A 19,484-nucleotide genomic window follows, 5' to 3' on the forward strand; every position below is an offset into this window, starting at 1 on the left:
TTGACATAAGGATATAAAAGTGGAGATAAAAATAAAACATATTGTATTTCTTATTATATTCTTCTATTGGATTACATATATATCTTTCTTGCAAGGATTAATTCACTCACATCTTCACGACTCCATTGATTTTTTATCGATTTCAGTTTCTACTCAACAAATTGGACCAGATGATAATAATAAACTTCAAACAAGAGCAAACCAAATCAATATATCATAAAAATAATCAAGTGTATCTAGGTACAAAATCAAGCTTATTTCTAGATTATCTTCATTTAACTACAAAATAGGAAGAGATATATAGCAACCCAAATGTTATCTTCATTGTATTCTTCAACTATACAACTTCCCTGTTCAATATTATGAGAGTGAGATCATTCATTAATCAAACACTTTGGCTGGAAACATTTTCTCCCTACTTTCCTCCAATTTTAGGAAGATAAAAGGTAGCAAGTCCAAATAGAATAAACATCCTTCCATTTTTGTTTTCCTTTCTTCCATCTTTTACTCTAGAAAATAAGAGAAAATAGCTATTCATCTTTCATTTTCTTTCCACCATCTTCTATTCTCTTACTTTTTCACCCTACAAAACATACACTAAATTTATTTAGTCTCACTACAAAAAAAACTGGACTATTGCGGCGGTAACAAAAAACGCCGCCATGAATGCACCTTTTAGTGGCGTTTTTGGTTTTTTGCGGCAGGCAGAAAACCGCTGCCATAGGAGGTCAGAATTCGTATCAATTAACTTTTAGTGGTAGGTTATGCCCGTCGCTATTGGTATCCACCTTTAGCAACGGGCAAAAGGCGCTGTTATAGGGAACCAATTATAATGGACTCATTGCACTTTTAGCGGCGGGGAGAAATGCCACTATATGTGCAAACCTTTTAGCAGTAGTTTTTTTTTTTTTTTTTTTTTTTTTTTTCAGCAGGTTTTAAAACCACTATTTTTTTTTAATAGACCTGTTACAAAGAACCTGTAATAGTTTTAGCTCCACTTACACAATACCACAAATGTAACTAATTAATAACACCACAAATGTCTCCAAACTAACATAATATTAACATCGAAATATATTATCAAATACATAACAAAAGAAAAGATGTGGTCCTTTGTACACAGAAAGTCCTTCAACACTTAAATTAAACTAATACCATAATCAAAGTTTCAAAATATTTTTTAACACTTGCAAAAAATGTGTTTGTTCAAATGTGGTTCTTTGTACACAAAATGTCCTCAAACATCAACATAAAATTTATAAGCTGCTTGGTTGATGGGATGCAGTTAATGATTTTTGGAGAGCTGGGGATTGTAGGATTGGAGGAACGTTCTTCATACACAAAAAAAAGAAAAAAAAAAGGCATTTATTAGGACACAACATTGAAACCAATGCCTATTATTATATCTTGAATGCACCTTTGATCCAGCATGCAATCAAAGTGATTACATAAAAAATAAAATAAAAACCAAGACAAAGAACTATGCCTGCACAAACACAAGGGTGCCAATTGTGTTTCTGCCACTCTTTCAATCCGTGTTTGCATGTTTAAGGAATCAAGGTCTATCTTCAAACTAGTATTATTTCCCCTCCCCCCTCCTTCCCAAAAGATAGTAGAATGAAGCAATGGCCATATGAATATGGAGATGAACATTGCCACCAAAATGATTACACAGTTGTGACTTAATCAATTGCTTGGATGCATATGAAACTTTCTGAATAATGATATGAAAGAACATGGTAGCCAAGAACATTGGCATGCTTAGAAGTTTTTTTTAAATGAAAAAAGAAAATATATATATATATATAAATAAATATATATATATATATATATTTATATATAATTTTACTTAAAAAGGCTAACCAGAGGTTGCAAATAATGATTGCAAAATGCATGTGATTGTGCCATTTTTGATGCGGATGTCAAATGCCTGTCAATAAAGATATGACATCAAAACATTACCTAGTCAAAGTAATAACGATTGACACTACTACTTTATGGAAATTTTAGTGAATGTACTAGGAACAAAGCTTGAGACAATTGATAGCGTTAAAAATAGTACCAATGACTTCAAACTTCATTCAATTCAACAAAGCCTAGATCTTAACTACTTAGATGTAACTTAGTATTGAAACATTTTGTATTCTCTACTTGTCAACTACAAATTATGCAGTTATAAAATGTTATAATCACAAGATATAATAAAAGGAGGGTGTCAATGGACACAAGCAATCCAATAAATTTTGACTTTCTAGTCAATACGCAAGATTGTTAGTAGACAAAAAATTCCCAAGCCCAAAGGATATCACATCTCAGATCCCACCAACATGAAACTGAGTGGCCATGCCACTATGAAGTGCCTTACAATCATGTTGACAAGAAAGAATATGCTACTACAAGTTTAAAGATGTGGAACCATAATTACAACATATTTGTTGCTATATCACATACAGACTTATCTTATAGAAATCCACTTTTCTAAAATCAAGGTGAACATTATAGAAACTAAAGTCTTCACTAATATACTATAATTTTAACACCATGACAAAAGCTTTGAGACTTGATTAAACCTTAAAGCGACATGTGTTAGCACATATAAACAACTAGGATTACAACCCATAACATCATATAACAATTGTTAGGAAAAATGTGATTCAATGTTAGGAACATATGTCAATATTTTATGTAATTGGCTAATCCTTTGACAAAACGCACTTTACTTGTAATTGGGTAGATCTAGGATGTGTTTAATACTTCAAGAAACAAGGTTTCAAGTTCAAGTGTAAAGCCATGCAAGTCTGTCCAAGAATCAAGTGACGAAGTGCAGGTTTTTAAAGCTCGACAGCTAGCATCTATCAAGGTTTAAAAAGCTGTGAAGCCCGAAGCTCAACAGCTAGCTCGATATATACCCTATCTGTCGAGATTTATGAAATTCAGTTTTTCAAAACTGATTTCACTCCAATCCGTGAGTATGTGTTTAGGCTTTCTTTTCTCACAACTCTAAACATATATAAGGATTGTTTTAAGGGAAGTCACAGCTGATGCAACTCAATGCAAAAGTTTTTCACAAGCATATTGTGAACCGGAGACATATGCCCTAGTTCATTTTTCTTTTGAAGAAGCTACTGTGTTTTTTTGTGCATCGTATGGTTTTGTGACCAAGCAACTTCATGATCTTCATCGTGTTATGAACTAAAGAACTTTGCAGCCAACATTCTTCTCAATTGGTTAGTCACGTATTGGGAGCCGTGCATTGAAAGGAGAGATTGTCACTGCAGAACAAGTCCAATTGGGTATTAGGGTAGGGGTTCAGCTGTAGGTTAGTATAAGGTATTAGGATTCCTTTACTTGTAACTGCTTGTTTTAATAATAGTGAATTCTTGGGAGTGGTAACCTTAAAATCACCCGATGGGGTTTTTGCCGTATAGGTTTTCCCCATTCGAAAACCAATCACCGTGTCAATTTATTTTCCGCTGCATAATTTAGTTATTTGGTGATTTGTTTTTGCTACCACGCATCTTGCATGTTAATTTGATTAATTAATAAACTTGACTAATTAATTAATTAATTTATCACAAGGGGTCAATACATTCTTGGCCTATCAACAATCATCACAATACAAGTCAAGAAATTCAATCCCATAACTCATATAGGCAATTTATCAAATACTTGGTAAGCAAAAGACACATGCTCACATTACTTGCACAAATTTATAGTTAACACCACAATCACAACCACATATGCCAAAGGCATTTCAAAATGCAAGGAAACCCTCTTTCAAAAATTAAACCCAATCTACCATATAAATCAAAAACCCAAATGATTTCTCAAGAAACCCAACTCATATGGTTGCCAAACAATAAATCACTTATCAAAGAAAGCACATATGAACTGACAAGATAAACCACACAACAAAAGCTTGTAATAAATTCCTTAAAGTCTCAAAATTCTAATCATACTTTCTGATTAAATTTGCAACAGGTAAGCTCTTTTTAAAAATTTGTTTGGTTCACTTAGTCTTATCCAAAAAACTTGAAATTAAATATGGAGGAGCCCTTATATGTCTAGTATGTACCATAAATAATTCAGTTCAAAATAATTTTTCTATAATTTATTAAAATCACGTAGTGCATCTAACTCAAATCTGTCCCAGACAAATTTAAAGTCACAAAAAGAAAAAAAAAAAAGAAAAAGAAAAACAAATACTATAATTTTAACACCATTCCAAAAGTTTTGAGACTTGATTAAACCTTAAAGTTACATGTGTTCGCACATATAAACAACTAGGATTACAACCCATAACCTCATATAACAATCATCACAACACAAGTCAAAAAATTCAATCCCATATAAAAATCAATTACCACAACATCAATTCACTTCAATGTACTATTCGTGAAGGATTCAAAAATCCATCTCAATCTTCATCATAGATTGAAACCCATATGGTTGTGTGTGTGTGTGTGTGTGTGTGTGTGTATTGCATAGTCCAACTTCAACTTTAATAAACAACTACAAGCAATTAAACCTAACCTCTTAACTCATTGAGGTAAAATATCAAACACTTGACATGCAACAAACACAAGCCCACAACTCAAGCAATTTTCGTAGTTAGCACTATTAACTTTTCACATATATCAAAATCATTCCAAAGACATAAAGAAACTCAATTTCAAAAATCCATCTCAATCTTCCTCATGGATTAAAACCCATATGGTTGTCCAAGAAATACAACCCTCAAACCCACTAAGTTATTACCATAAACATCATAAAACAACAAAGCAAACAAATAAAAATACATGATGGAAAAGAAAATAAGAAACAGGAGTAGCAGGTTTTAACCTGAAAAGGTAAGGGAGTCTGTGATATCTTCAGCAATGTGAGTCAAGAAAAGAGTTCCATATCTGAATCAAAAATAAAATAACTATATCAATTTATCAAATATCAGCAACATAGAAAATGGAAAGAAAACACACACAACATATCTTACTTCTTAATTTAATTTTTACTTATAAAAAAATTAATTTTTTCCTTTTTTGTAAACATTCCCATTAAATAAAAAAAAAAAATTATCATTCACTTTTATAGCAATAAAAATAAATACATACATATTCATAAAAAATTATATCCAAAAAATACATACATTCACATGAATATATTAGGGGTGTGCGCAGTTTGATCGGCTCGGTTTTTTTCAAATTTGTTACCGAACCGATAGGGATCGGTTTTGTAATAATTAAAACCGATGCATACCGATTAAGGTCGGTTTTCCAACCTATAGCGGTGCAGTTTGATCGGCTCGGTTTAATCTGTTTGGTCGGTTTGATTTGAAACATTAACAATCTGTTTTTATTTTTGTTTTTTTGTTTTTTTTTAATAAAAAAAATCTATTCAACAGAAATATTTTCGCGCCAAGTTTTCTTCAACCAAGGCAATGCCAAAAACCATTGCATGTATATAAATGGGTAGGTAGACTTAACTTAAAAAAAAAAAAAAAAAAACAAAAAAATGAAGAAGAGAAGGAAGAGACACTGATAAGGATCAATAAATGACATGCATAGATATTAGGTTTAAGAACTACTATGGACATTACATTCCAATAAAATTTTGAAGAATACAACACTTAGCTTAGTTGCAAAATCAGCCTTCATATTTAATCATAGTTGAACCCATGGAAAACGATGCCTGCAAAATTAGCCTTCATATTTAATTAAAGCTGTAACACATAACATATATCATATATGACATTTGTAATGAAATTCTCATATAATGCCAGATAAATATTGTGTAATCCAGTTAGTACACAATCATAGACTTCATAGTTACATAAATTCCAGAATTTTCACACATTACGCAATCATGACCAAATTTTCTTACTTACTAAACCCACACCATCCTTTTCTATTCAAATATTCAACTTGGTTCTTTTGCAAATATTTCACAATATTCCTTAAACTAATCCAACAATGACAAAAACCCATATCTCAAATTTGCAACTTTTTACATAAACATGTCACATTTCACATCATAATCAAAATATTAACCACTAACTGTACATTTCCCATATATCAAAACACCTTCAACAAAATGAGAGCTCAGAGGTGGCTTACCGTTGGCGAGGTGAGAGCGAGAGAGAGAGTTAAAGGGTTATGAGAGACAAAAGAGTGAATTTATACTAGGTAGAATATGAAAACCTAGCCTAAGTAGAACCGTTTTGTTTTGTTTTTTGTTTTAATAACACCCATACGAGTACGACAACGTTTTATAAAAAAAATAAAATAAAAAAATAAAAAAAACTTCAAATGAGATTCTGAGAAGAGAACCTGTCACTTGTACGCTTTCAAAAAAAAAAAAAAAAAAAAAAAAAAGAAAAAAAAAAAAGAGAAGAGAACCTGTACAACAAGTCAACAACACCGTATCTAAACAGAACTGAGAAGTGGAGATGTAGGTATCGGTTCGATTCGATAACTTCTCGGTTTTGGATTTCCAACTCCGGTGACTGCACCGCACCGGCATCAAAACTCCCTTTGCGCTCCGATTGCCGGCATTGACTTTGTCGGTTAGTTGCAATGGCAGTGCGGGACGATCGGCGCCGGTCGGTTGGATCGGTGCCAGTGACTTTCTGCTCACCCCTAGAATATATCCGTACACATATCTACGCACAGTCACAGCCAGAAGTTTGGGTTATACTTGTGTGCAATATAGAGTGAAACATAAAGTATTTGGCAGTGTGGTTTTCAATATATATATATATATATATCTATATCCAATTGAAGACAAACCCATCTTCACTTACATCGTGGTATAGATGGAGTAACAATATACTCCAACCCATCATTAGTGTCTGTCCTTTTAACTTCATTAGTATTCTAAAATAATTGCATTATCTTTCCACAATCTCCTAATTTAGTTTACTGAATGTGAAATGTAATGCACAATATTTTTGAAAGCATCAAATTGATAAAATTGCAATTTGGCTAAAATGTAAGGAACACATACAACTTATTTGGTCATAGTCAATTAGTCATGCTGTACTGAATTGTATGATTTAACAATAAAATTTTATTATTACGCCTAGAAAAAAGGACACATATTGAAACACTTGTAATGACACATCAAAAGGCCTACATTGACGTGGTCCAAGAACATTTTACATAACAAAAGAAGTAATCAATAGAGACAAACAAAACAAATGGAACTATACAAAGTGAGATAATTATCTCAATAAACATTATGGAACAAAGCACACATAATTATTCCCATCAAAGTGAGGAGGAATAACTAGAGAGTGTCCGTGTTCCATGACAACAGGGGTCAAGGATCAGCTCAGTGATCAAAGGATCAACAACAAAAGAGCTACCCGCTCTGATACTACTTGATAGTTTTTAGACCCCTTAAAAAAATTGATTTAACCTAGGTAATTAGCCAAGTTGTTACTTAGTCCAATTCAACAAGTCTAGGTTATCACAATAACAAAGATCAAATCATGCAAAGCAGCGAAAAATAAATAACACAAGATATGATCACCCAGGAAACCAAACCAGTAAAAAACCTGAGGAGGATTTGACCTAGCTATCCTCAAGGTAAACTTGAATCCATTATCTTGAAAGAATCGAAGTTCATACAATAAGACTTACAAGCCCCCATGCTCGACTTCTTATTACTACCAACCAGTAGAACTTACTGACACGACCATGTGCAAACTCTGAATCCACGTACTCCTTCTTTTTTGGATTCACCACCGATACAAGCACACCCGCTTGTGTTTTCTTTAAGCTTCAATGGCAGCAACTGAATTGATCATCAAGGCGTAGATAAATCTCCTCCTTGAAAACCCTAAGTTTGTGTAAAGGAAAGCTCATCTAGATCTCACAAGAGATTTACACAAACCGCAATTATGAGCAACACTAAAACGTGGCTAGGGTTTGTCTTTTATACTTAGGACAAATAAGAAACCCTAAAAACGTTTTAAAACACTTAGGGCTGAGTTGGAAAAATTTGCAGAAAATCATTCTGCCCGAGCTTCGATCGATCGAGCCAGGCCGAAAGGCACAATGCTTTCCTGCTTTAACTCGATTCCAACTTTATATAAAAGTACAACTTTGAGCTAGACTAAAACAAATCGACCTAGATTGAAACCCATATGGTTGTGTGTGTGTGTGTGTCTATATATATATATATATATATTGCATAGTCCCACTTCAACTTTAATAAACAACTACAAGCAATTAAACCTAACCTCATAACTCATTGAGGTAAAATATCAAACACTTGACATGCAACAAACACAAGCCCACAAGCCCACAACTCAAGCAATTTTCATAGTTAGCACTATCAACTTTTCACATATATCAAAATCATTCCAAAGACATAAAGAAACTCAATTTCAAAAATCCATCTCAATCTTCCTCATGAATTAAAACCTATATGATTGTCCAAGAAATACAACCCTCAAACCCACTAAGTTATTACCATAAACATCATAAAACAACAAAGCCCAAAGGATTTCATAGAAGAAAATGATAGAAAACTTAGATTTTTACCTTATCTATTGAATTAACCAAACTTAAAGGGATGGTCTTTCAAATGGGTATGACGAACTAACCACTAGAACTCTCGGTGTCGCCGTTGGAGTAGGCTGAACTTGGTGGCGCTGGGCTAGGTGTTGACGTCGGCGTTAGCAAGTGGCTAGGCTGGGTTGGCCAGTGGGCTGAGAGAGAGAGAGAGAAGGAGAGATAGAAAGGGTTTTGTGTGAGGGAAATGTGAGTGGCTGAAAAATTTTAAGTGGGTGAAGTTTTAACTTTTAAGAGAGTGGGAAAAGTGAAATTTTATGGGGGAAAGGAAAAAAAAAATTGCTGAAATTTGAGCTCTATTGCGGCGGTTATGGAAGCGTCACTAAAGGTTTGGGCTATTGCTATAGAGTTTAAAAACAGCACACTTCAACGTCACTATGCTGAAATTTATTTAAAATTTTTATTAAATTTTTTTTTTTAAGTTTTAACCCGGAAAAAAGGATATATTTTGTTGAAGTGTTTGGGGGGGGGGGGGGGGGGGAAGTGAAAAAAAAGTGTGGGAAGTGAAAATATATGCTAAAATTTATTTAAATTTTTTATTTTTAAAATGATTTTTTTAGTGATGAAAAAAATAATTAATATACCCCTAATATCGCTAAAATTGGCAAAAAAAAAAAAAATGCTCTCAAATCCTTTAGGAAAAAAAAAAAAAAAAAAAAAAAACAACAACAACAACAACAACTTTGAAACCTGCAAAATGACAAAAATACCTCAAAATCAATATAATGATGAAAATACCTTGAAACCTCTTAAATGACCAAAAATACTTAGAAACCTTTAAATTGACAAAAATACCTCGAAATCAATAAAATGACCAAAATACTCTAAAAATCTCTCAAATGACCAAAAATACTCTGAAACCTCTAAAATGACCCAAAAAAAAAAAAAAAAAACCCTAAAACCTCTAGAAAGACAAAAATACTCCCAAAACCTCAAAAATGAGCAAAAGTACCTTGAAACCTCTAAGATGATCAGAAATAGCTCGAAATTGGTAAAATGACCAAAATACCCCCCCCCCCCCCCCAAATCTCTATAATGACTATTTTAGAAGTTAAGGAGAATTTTGGTCATTTTAGATATTTCAAGGGTATTTGGGTCATTTTAGAGGTTTGGAGAACAAAGCCAATCAAAGTTTTTTTCCATGCGGGTACACTCCACATGTCCATCATGCATCATACTTAGATTTGAAATCTAATCGTTAGATTTGAAGAGTGTAATGAAAGGTTAATTTTGGTATATTATGGTCACAATCAAACGGTTGGATTTAGAGAAAGGAGCAGTCAAAGTTTAGTTAAAGTTGGTCAAACCCGGTCAAACTTAATAGATGGTCCTGAGACCACTGGACTTGGTGAAATTCATATTCAAATTTTGATCATTGGAATTGAAGAGTATAGTGACATATTGGTGTTTGTGAAATTTGAGACCAATTGGATGGTCAAATTGAGAGAACATAGCCATAAAGGTACACAACACATGTCCATCACGTGCCATACTTAGATTTGAAATCTAACCGTTGGATTTGAAGAGTGTAATGAAAGGTTAATTCTAGTAAATTATGATCACAATTAAACGGTTGGATTTAGAAAAAGGTGCAGTCAAAGTTTAGTTAAAGTTGTTCAAACCCGGTCAAACTTAATAGGTAGTCCCGAGACCACTAAACTTGGTGAAATTCATATTCAAATCTTGATCATTAGGATTGATGAGTATGGTGAAATATTGGTGTTGGTGAAATTTGAGACCAATTGGATGGTTAGATTGAGAGAACTTAGCCATACAGGTACACAACACATGTCCATCACATGCCATAATTAGATTTGAAATATAACCGTTGGATTTGAAGAATGTAATGAAAGGTTAATTCTAGTAAATTATGGTCACAATCAAACGGTGGGATTTACAGAAAGGTATAGTCAAAGTTTAGTTAAAGTTGATCAAACCCATTCAAACTTAATAGATGGTCTTGAGACCACTGGACTTGGTGAAATTAGGTTCAGTGAGAAGGTTTTCGGTGGATTATTGGGTATTGGAGTAATTGTTAGAAAATGTTAATGAAGAAATAATTTTGAAAGATGATGAGCATCATGTTAACAATGACTTGGATAAAGTTGATTAGGCAAAATGATGAAAAATTTTATTGTTTTGGCTCATATACCATGTATTATCACTTTTGATTTTAATTAATTTGAACATGTATGTTACAAATATATTTTAATTTGATTTATTTACTTACTTTTGGTAAATATTATTACATAATTGATGATTGAATTGGTGAAAAGAGAGAGAGAGAGAGAGAGAGAGAGAGAGTGTGTATGTGTGTTTTTTCTTAGAGGAAGACTAGGGAAAACATAAAGGCGCTAAAAATGAAAAGACAAATGACGCTTAGGAGAGGAAAGGACAAAAAAAAAAAAAAAAAAAAAAAAAAAAAAAAAGAACTAGATTCAAGCAATTAAAAGGTCTATTGCGGCGGTCAAAACCGCCGCTATAGCTAAGAAGCTATGCTGCAAAAAAGTATCTATTGTGGCAGTTTGATAATACTGCCACTATAGCAAAATAGAACGTCTTAAAAAGGTATATATTGCGGCAGTTTTATATACTGCCGCTATAGTATACCGCAAAAGGATATATCTATTGCAGCGGTTTGATGGAGCGTCGCTAAAACATATATATTGCGGCGGTTTTATGTCCCGTCACTAGAAGACGCTGCAAAAAACTATACCTATAGAGGTGGTCCCAAAAAACGCCGCAATAGGTGGCGGCGGTTTTTGCACCCGCCGCAATAGTACAAATTTCTTGTAGTGTCTTTTTTTAAACCAAATGTGTTAAAAATTTTTAAGAAAAACTCAAACATAATTTTTCTTTTTTAGGAAAATTTTGATAGACACTCTTTATAGCACCCTCCATATATTGAAATCTTTATTTTATTTTATTCTTAAACACGATTTTAATTAAAAACGTGAAATTTTGTTTTAAGATAAAACTTTAAAATCATGCTTTTATGGTTGCTCTTTTGTTTTTATATGGTTTGTTTGAACCACAAGAACAATCGTTATTTAGATTTCTATGAAAATATTATATTCTATTTTAATGAACAAAAGTAAAATATGAAGAACAAGTCTTGTATTTTACAAATTTATCAAACTAAGTAATTTTTTTTTTTTTTTTTTTAAGAAAAACTGTAAATTATTTACAGCAGCCTCAAATTTGTCGTAGTCGTTTGTCAAGAGAGAGCATCATGCTTTTATCATTGCTCTTTTATTTTTATATGGTTTGTTTGAACCACAAGAACATTCATTATTTAGATTTCTATGAAAATATTATATACTATTTTAATGAACAAAAATAAAATAGGAAGAACAAGTCTTGTATTTTACAAATTTGTCAAACTAAATAAATTTTTTATTTTAAAAAATACATAAATTATTTACAGCAGCCTCAAATTTGTCGTATTCGTTTGGCAAGAGCTTTCTTTCTCTCTATTATTATTATTATTATTTACGGAGTATTTGGACAAGTTGTCCAGCACTACCTCTTCAAGCAATTGAGCTTTAGTTGAGTAATTGAATATTAAGTAGGAAACACCGAAAGCAGATCAACTTGAATGGGTTATTTGTACATGGTTGTCCATTGCACAAACTTAACATTTTTGCAAGGTCCGGAAATCATAGACAATTTCTAAAGTGATGACTAGTATGAAATTATAGGCCATTTTCCAAGTAACCCCAAAAAAATAACTGATAGGCCAAGAATGTATTGATCCCTTGTGATAAATTAACAAACTGATTTAGCCAAGTTAATTAATCTATATATATATATATATATATATATAACTGAAGTCTCTAAAGTTCTCACAATTTTCCATGTCAGCAAAATATTTAAAAAATAAATCATTATCATTTACTCAAACTCATCATTATCATATATATATATATAAACCAAATGGTGAAAACAAACCCTCAGTCCAAACTCCAAACTGAACGGTGCCACTACAACCCCTCAACTTGCTGCCAAGCCAAGTCTGCCACCATGGGTATGTGTTTCTAATTTATGGCTTCAATTTTTTGGGTCTTTTGTTTAGGGGTTTTGGGAGTTCAGTATGCAGTGTTAACCAAGTGCTGCTCACACTACAGTAAAGAGGTCTAGTAGGAAAGAAGATTCTAGAACATGTCTCTCTAACAGTTAAACTCATGCTTTTGGAATTTCTTGCTTTTAATTTTCAAGCTATTACCCACTTTTGGGCCCACTAAAATTAGGAGCTATTCGTTGATAAATAATATTTAATAGGAAAAGAAACACATGCCATAGCTTTATGGTTGTTTGCAATGTGAGATGGATCTCCCTTACCGAACTGGTCTTCTATTTGATGTAAGAACCATGCTGATATATCTGCAATGTGGAGTTGTGAAGGTTAAGGGATCGTTTGGTCCTAATCAGAAAGCACCGATACATCTGCTACCCAAACTCAACAGAATTGCGATAGTATGAGCAAGCAAGAAGTTTTTTGTCATTAATGCATTGGTGACCAAGTGTTGACCATCCCATATCAACAGCATCATGACAAATTAACGGCTCCCATGAGTAAACCTACAATTTCTAAGCACGTATGTATGTGACATTTAGGTACCATCTTCATACACTTTCATTAAACTACATGACAGTGACATTCCAAATCTTCAAACTATCTTCCAACCAGAAAATAGGGTCCTTCCATAGGGATGAAAGGTGATTGCTTCTTTGATTAATGAATTTTATGTCGAATTTGTTTCTATTGTTATTATTAATGAATTTCAATTCAACATATATGAATATTTGTTTATATTGATATTAATAAATTTTATCTTTTATGTCGAATTTTTTATTTGCTTTCATATATGCCTGAGTTTTTCTTTCTATCTTATTCTTTTGTTATGTTTAGAATTGATTTTCTTTTGAGTATTTGGGTTAATCTCCATAATTATATTGACATTGTTTTCGTGGGTTTGGTTTTTGGGTTGAAATTTCTACAACCTTATTATAATTTGATGGTGGGCATGGTATAAAGGAATTTGTTCCACTTTATTGCTTCTTTAGGTACGATTTATCTATTTTGTCATGTCATTAAACACATTCCATGCCTTTTAGTTTTCATAATGAATAATATTCTAAAGTATTTATTTTATATTGTATATGGCATATGAAGCTGTAGGAACCAAGTACAAGACTTCTGGGCCTTAGATCACTTGGGCTCACAATTTATTTGTAGTGGGCTTAAGGATTTCCTACAATGGGTCGTTCTCGGTAGAGAGACTCAAAGCAACACTCAGTTTATACTCTCTCCTTGACTGTTTTCTCTCAATTTTTCTGAACCCTTTCTTCTCCCAACTTTCTTCTATTTATAGCCAAGGTTAGTGGGGAGATTATGATTACAGCCACCGTTAGTGCTATTGAAGGTCCAATATTATCTGATTAAAGTGGATGTTTAGGTGAGAGGGCAGTGCAGCATTTATGATCTTGGAACTTGGCTCCATCTTGACTGATTATGTTCGGCAACTCAGTTCCCTGTGAATATCACATTTTCCCGGGAACAGTTCATATATTTGACCGGGAACGTTTGACCGATCACCTCTTGGAATTCAATACTCTACGCTTGTTTGTACATTAAGGAAGCTCCAAGAAGGGCGTAGGATAATTGGACCTTTCTGTTGGGCCTGTGCCCAAGGCCGGTATGGGACTGGGCCCAGGGCCTGTGTGGGACTGGGCCCAGGGCCTGTATGGGACTGGGCCCAGGGCCAGTATGGGCCTAGGATCTCGGTGCCGTACAATAGCCCCCTCTTGATTCATACTCGGTCGCCGAGAAGAATCAAGGAGCTGTCTGGGCCTTTTGACCTCGGGAATCTTCTAGCCTGGGACTTATGACTGTTACTTCTTATTAATATTCATCTCAAAAGACGCGCCGTTTCGTGGTGCCAGGCGCAGTCGTCATTATTGCCTGACGGTTCGTGGACCGAAGCGGCGCGCGAATCAGTTACGTTTGGCATTCGCTGGGTCGCTCGTAAATTGTGCCCATTTATTGCTTGATTAAACGTTTCTTCTTCCCCCATTTCTTTTTGGCTTTATAAATAGTCCCTCTCTGAACACCCTTCCATTTTTCCTTCGCCTCTGATCTTTAGTGCTTACTTTCTGCCGACCACATTTCTATGCGCTTGCTTGCTCAGTGTTCTTTTCCTCCTTAGAACCCAAAGTAAGTTTTTCTTCCCCTTCCTGTTCCTTCAGCTTTATTTCTTTGAGTTCACTTTTGTAGTTTTAGGCTTTATAGATGGGTTACTCTTACCTTCTAGAATCCCCGGCTGCTTTGGCCACCTTTAGGAGTAAATTTAATATTCCCGATGACGTGGATGTGGCTTACTGCCATGAGAGTGATATGGAACTCCACCGAGGGCAGGGTACAGTCTTCTTTCCTTTGATGTCCATTTTAGAAGGTGGGGTCAGGTTCCCCGTAGATCCCCTCTTGATAAACACACTCACTTACTATGGGTTGTGCCCTGACCAGCTTCCCCCCAATTTTTACCGGGTAGTTAGTTGTGTCAGTAAGTTGAACCACACCTTTAACTTACAGTTAGACTACCATGACATTAACCAAATGTACAGCCTCTGTGGGAGCAAAGCCACCAATTATTACCTAAAGATAAGGGATGCTCGGGTACGGCTGATATCATGCCTACCTGATTCGAACAGGAACTCTGCCGGAGAGTTCGTCAGGGTGCGCGGTAATTGGTTTGCCGGGGAGATCCCTTGCCCCCTTACACGGCGTGAAGTGGGTTTGTACCATCCCCTTCATATAATTGCTTTCCTCTGCCTCTTCTTTTCTTCTTATTGGAGTAAAATTTTTTTATTGTTAGAGACTAACGTGCCTCCTGTTCTTTTGCAGACGGCAAAGTGTTTGTTCAAGACCTCAGAGCCGTCCACGCCAAGGATTTAAACTTCGTCCTCCGTACCGAGATATACGTGTATTGGGACGGACAACTCCGGGCCTCGCACTTGATCCTCGGAGTGGAGCCGGTTTATTCTACTTGGCAGCCTTTCAAGCAGGCACTGATAGTTGACAGCCCCCTGCTATCATACATAGACGTCCGGTACGTAAACTTTTTGCCGCCGAAGCTTACAACCGGGGAAGCGAGGGAATTTGGTCGGCGGTTTACTTGCGCGGACGAGCTAGCCCCTTTGCGAGACGAATCTGCAGAAAAAGCATCCCGGCGTCTCAGGGAGATAGCCCACGAAGCCATACAGCAAGGAGACCAAGCGCAAGGGCAGCCCATTCCCGAGAATCCAGCCGCCGTGCCTCAACAACAAGTGACAGAAGCGGCTGCCTTGCTAGCTAAAGCTATCCAACCTAGTGGAAGGATGGTATCAAGGAAGGTGATGTCAATAGAACGGTTCGTGCTAGGTGCCCGGCAACCTAATCAGCCCCCGCCTTCCCAGGGCCGGGGTCAAGTGCCTCAGCCCCCACCCTCCTCGCAGGCCGGACATGCCCGAAAGAAACAAAAAGTTACCGATCAACCTTCCACGGGCCCGGGAGATGCTACTGTCCAGACTCCTCCCCGACCAACAGGTGGAATCGTTATCCACGAGTCGCCAACCGAAGCTTGCACGGGGGACGCGTCCTCCTCCCAAGTGGCTCCAGTGTGGAAGCCAAAGTTCCTTTTGGACGGCAAGCCATTGCCCTCAACCGCCTGTGTTCGGATGTGGGAGAAGGGCGAGGGCGGCCGTATTGCCCAAACTTTGGCCGAAGCTCTCCTACTTCCCGAGGACGTGCATGCTTTTGAGGAGGGATCCGAGGAGTCTGTGGGGTGCCGGTTAGAGTGGCACGCCATTGCGGTAATTCTTTTGTCTATCTACTCCTTCATATAGATTTCCTTTTGCTTCTTTTCTAACCTTCGTGCTTGCTAGGCCGCTCAAATGGCTCACATTGTGGCTGCCCGGGCACGGGAGCTTGCCGAGGAAAACGAGCGCGAGAAGGGGGCGCGGGAGTCAGCAGTTAAAACGGCTAAGGAAAAGCTGAAAGCTGCTGAGTCTGCTGAGAAGAAGGCTGCTGCTGCGGAGAAGAACCGGGCATTGGCCGAAAAGAGGTATGCGGAGCTCCTGACCAAGCAGAATGAGACGGAAGTCAAATTAGCCGAAGCCATCAGCCTTAACACTTCCAACGCCGATGAGATAGCCGATCTCAGGGCAGGCTTGTCGGCCGCGGAACAAAAGTGGTATGACGTAGGTTTTGCTGATGCCGAAAATTCCGCAGAGCCGGTGGTGGCTCGGGCTCGGAATATGGGTTTCGAGGCCGGGTGGTTTGCCGCTCTCCAGGCAATGGGAGTTCCTGAAGATTCGCAGCTGAGAGACCCCGGCCAAATTCCATTTCCGAACCCTGTACCTGCCGTCCAGAACGCCCCGGCTGCTATTGACGAGGAGGAGACGGCCAGTATGAGGGAGCTGGTTGAGCAAATCGATTCTCACGCCGAGCCCGAGGAAATGGAGGCCACCAGCATCCCGACTGTGCAGGAGCTTCTCGGTGAGGACCCGCCTTTCCCTCTGACCGTTCAGCAGGAAGTGACTCCGCCGACCCAACCTCCCAGCTGATTTTACTTTTATTTACTAGCTTATTTTTAATTTTTTGGTTTTATTTGCCTATGTCACCGGGATGTGGTGACTGAACAATTGCCTTATTTTGCTGGTTTTATTTGCCTACGTCACCGGGATGTGGTGACTGAACAATTGCCTTTATTTGTTTAATTAGCAGACCGTTTTCTTTTCCCGTTTCAATTTATTGAATGAATTTATATCTATTTGTGTGTTTTGCTTGAATTATGCCAGTGCTATGGCCGCTTAATAGAATGGTACCCCCGAAAACCTGTTGTGCGGCGCTTTGGGTAATTTGAAAGCACTAATGGACTTAGTATTTGCAAAAGAGTTAGGTTTTCTTCAAGCTTTAGTATAACCGAGAATCGTGTTTTCGTCCTTAGAGTATTCGCTTGTAAGGTTTCCACCTGTTCGGAGATATGAGTTTAACCGAGAATCAGGTTTCTGTCCTTAGGGATTTGTTTGTAAGGTTTCCACCTGCTCGGCGATTTTGATTGAGCCGAAGGTCAGGTTTCTGCCCTTAGAGATTTATTTGTAAGGTTTTCACCCGCTCGGCGATTTTGATCGGGCCGAAGGTCAGGTTTCTGTCCTTAGAGATTTATTTGTAAGGTTTCCACCTGCTCGGCGATTTTGATCGAGCCGAGGGTCAGGTTTCTGTCCTTAGAGATTTATTTGTAAGGTTTCCACCTGCTCGGCGATTTTGATCGAGCCGAGGGTCAGGTTTCTGTCCTTAGAGATTTATTTGTAAGGTTTCCACCTGCTCGGCGATTTGGATCGAGCCAAGAGTCAGGTTTCTGTCCTTAGAGATTTATTTGTAAGGTTTCCACTTGCTCGGCAATTTGGATCGAGCCGAGAGTCAGGTTTTTGTCCTTGGAGATTTATTTGTAAGGTTTCCACCTGCTCGGCGATTTTGATCGAGTCGAGAGTCAGGTTTCTATCCTTAGAGATTTGTTTGCAATTCTCTGGGTGTGCGGTTACGGAATCAAAAATAGCATATAAAAAAAAACGTTCATCATGCTCTTAATTTCAATGAAATACAAGTTCTGGCTTACACGGATGATCATGCAAAGAATTTCTTCAAGTTGTTGGCGTTCCATGGTCGGGGGAGCGGCCTCTCGTCAAGGTCCTCCAAGTAGTAGGCCCCTGCACCCGCAATGGCTGTGACTCTGTATGGCCCCTCCCAGGTTTGAGCAAGCTTCCCTGCAGTCACGTCCCGCATGTTCCCCACTACCCTTCTTAACACTAGTTCCCCGGCACTGAATTCCCTCCCCCTTACATTTCGGTTGTATCTTTGGGCCAACTTCTGCTGATACTCGGCTAGCCGTACGGTCGCAGCCTCCCTGCATTCTTCTAGCCAATCCAAATGCTCCATCATCAGGTCGGCGTTCTGGACGGGGTCAAACCCGGCGACCCTTGCACTGCATAAGCTCACCTCGGTTGGTATCACTGCTTCTGCTCCGTATGTCAGAGAAAACGAGGTTTCCCCCGTGGATCTCCTAGGGGTCGTGCGGTAAGCCCACAATACACTGGGTAGCTCCTCCGCCCATCTTCCTTTCGCCCCATCCAACCTTCTCTTGAGCCCGTTCAAAATAGTCTTGTTTACTGCTTCAGCTTGGCCGTTGCTTTGTGGGTATGCCGGGGTTGAATACTTGTTCCTGATGCCGTGCTCGCTGCAGAAGGTCCGAAAAGAGTTGCTGTCGAACTGTAGCCCATTGTCTGTTACAAGCGAATTCGGCACCCCAAACCTTGTAACTATGTTTTTCCATACAAACTTCTTCACGTCCGTATCCCGGATATTAGCCAAGGCTTCGGCTTCAGCCCACTTCGTAAAGTAATCTACAGCTACTAATACAAAACGGCGGTTCCCCGTTGCTCGGGGGAATGGCCCGAGGATGTCAAGCCCCCATTGTGCGAACGGCCATGGGCTGCTGACAGGGTTTAGGTGTCCTGTAGGCTGATGGATCATTGGGGCGTGCTTTTGACACTGTTCGCAGCTCCGAGCGTATTCAGCGGCATCCTTCTGCATCTGTGGCCACCAAAACCCCTGTGTCATCGCTTTGTGCGCTAAAGATTGTCCCCCAGCATGCCCGCCACACATTCCCTCATGTAGCTCGGTCAGAAGCTCTTTTGACTTTTTTGGGATGTAGGCACAAGAGGTAAGGGCCTGTAAAGGATCTTCGGTACAACTTTCGATCCGTAGAGAGCCAGTATTGGGGAGCCATCCGGCGAATCTTGTTGGCCTCGGCCTCATCCTCTGGAACTTTATCTTCGGCAAGGAAGTCTATGATCGGGTTCATCCAACACGGA

The 19,484-nt window shown here is 37.7% G+C and overlaps 2 protein-coding genes across 3 annotated transcripts in view; both read left to right on the forward strand.

Moving 5' to 3' along the window:
- Positions 1-19,484, forward strand: part of LOC126710239 (7-deoxyloganetin glucosyltransferase-like) — a 91,867-nt gene that overhangs the window by 49,038 nt on the left and 23,345 nt on the right. The gene's annotated exons all lie outside the window — the stretch shown is intronic.
- On the forward strand, positions 12,428-17,360 carry LOC126710237 (uncharacterized). The gene is made up of 3 exons (XM_050410613.1): positions 12,428-12,600; positions 15,478-16,424; positions 16,497-17,360. Exons 1-3 carry the CDS (start codon positions 12,510-12,512, stop codon positions 17,175-17,177), a joined length of 1,719 nt encoding a protein of 572 aa, XP_050266570.1. The 5' UTR covers positions 12,428-12,509; the 3' UTR covers positions 17,178-17,360.

Source organism: Quercus robur, chromosome 12 (genome assembly GCF_932294415.1).
Source record: "Quercus robur chromosome 12, dhQueRobu3.1, whole genome shotgun sequence".
NCBI lineage: Eukaryota > Viridiplantae > Streptophyta > Magnoliopsida > Fagales > Fagaceae > Quercus > Quercus robur.

Coding starts and splice junctions, on each gene's coding strand:
- LOC126710237 (XM_050410613.1), top strand. CDS start 12,510: ATGGTGAAAACAAACCCTCAGTCCAAACTCCAAACTGAACGGTGCCAC. Junction 12,601..15,477: donor AGCCAAGTCTGCCACCATGG/GTATGTGTTTCT, acceptor GTTCTTTTGCAG/ACGGCAAAGTGTTTGTTCAA. Junction 16,425..16,496: donor TAGAGTGGCACGCCATTGCG/GTAATTCTTTTG, acceptor CGTGCTTGCTAG/GCCGCTCAAATGGCTCACAT.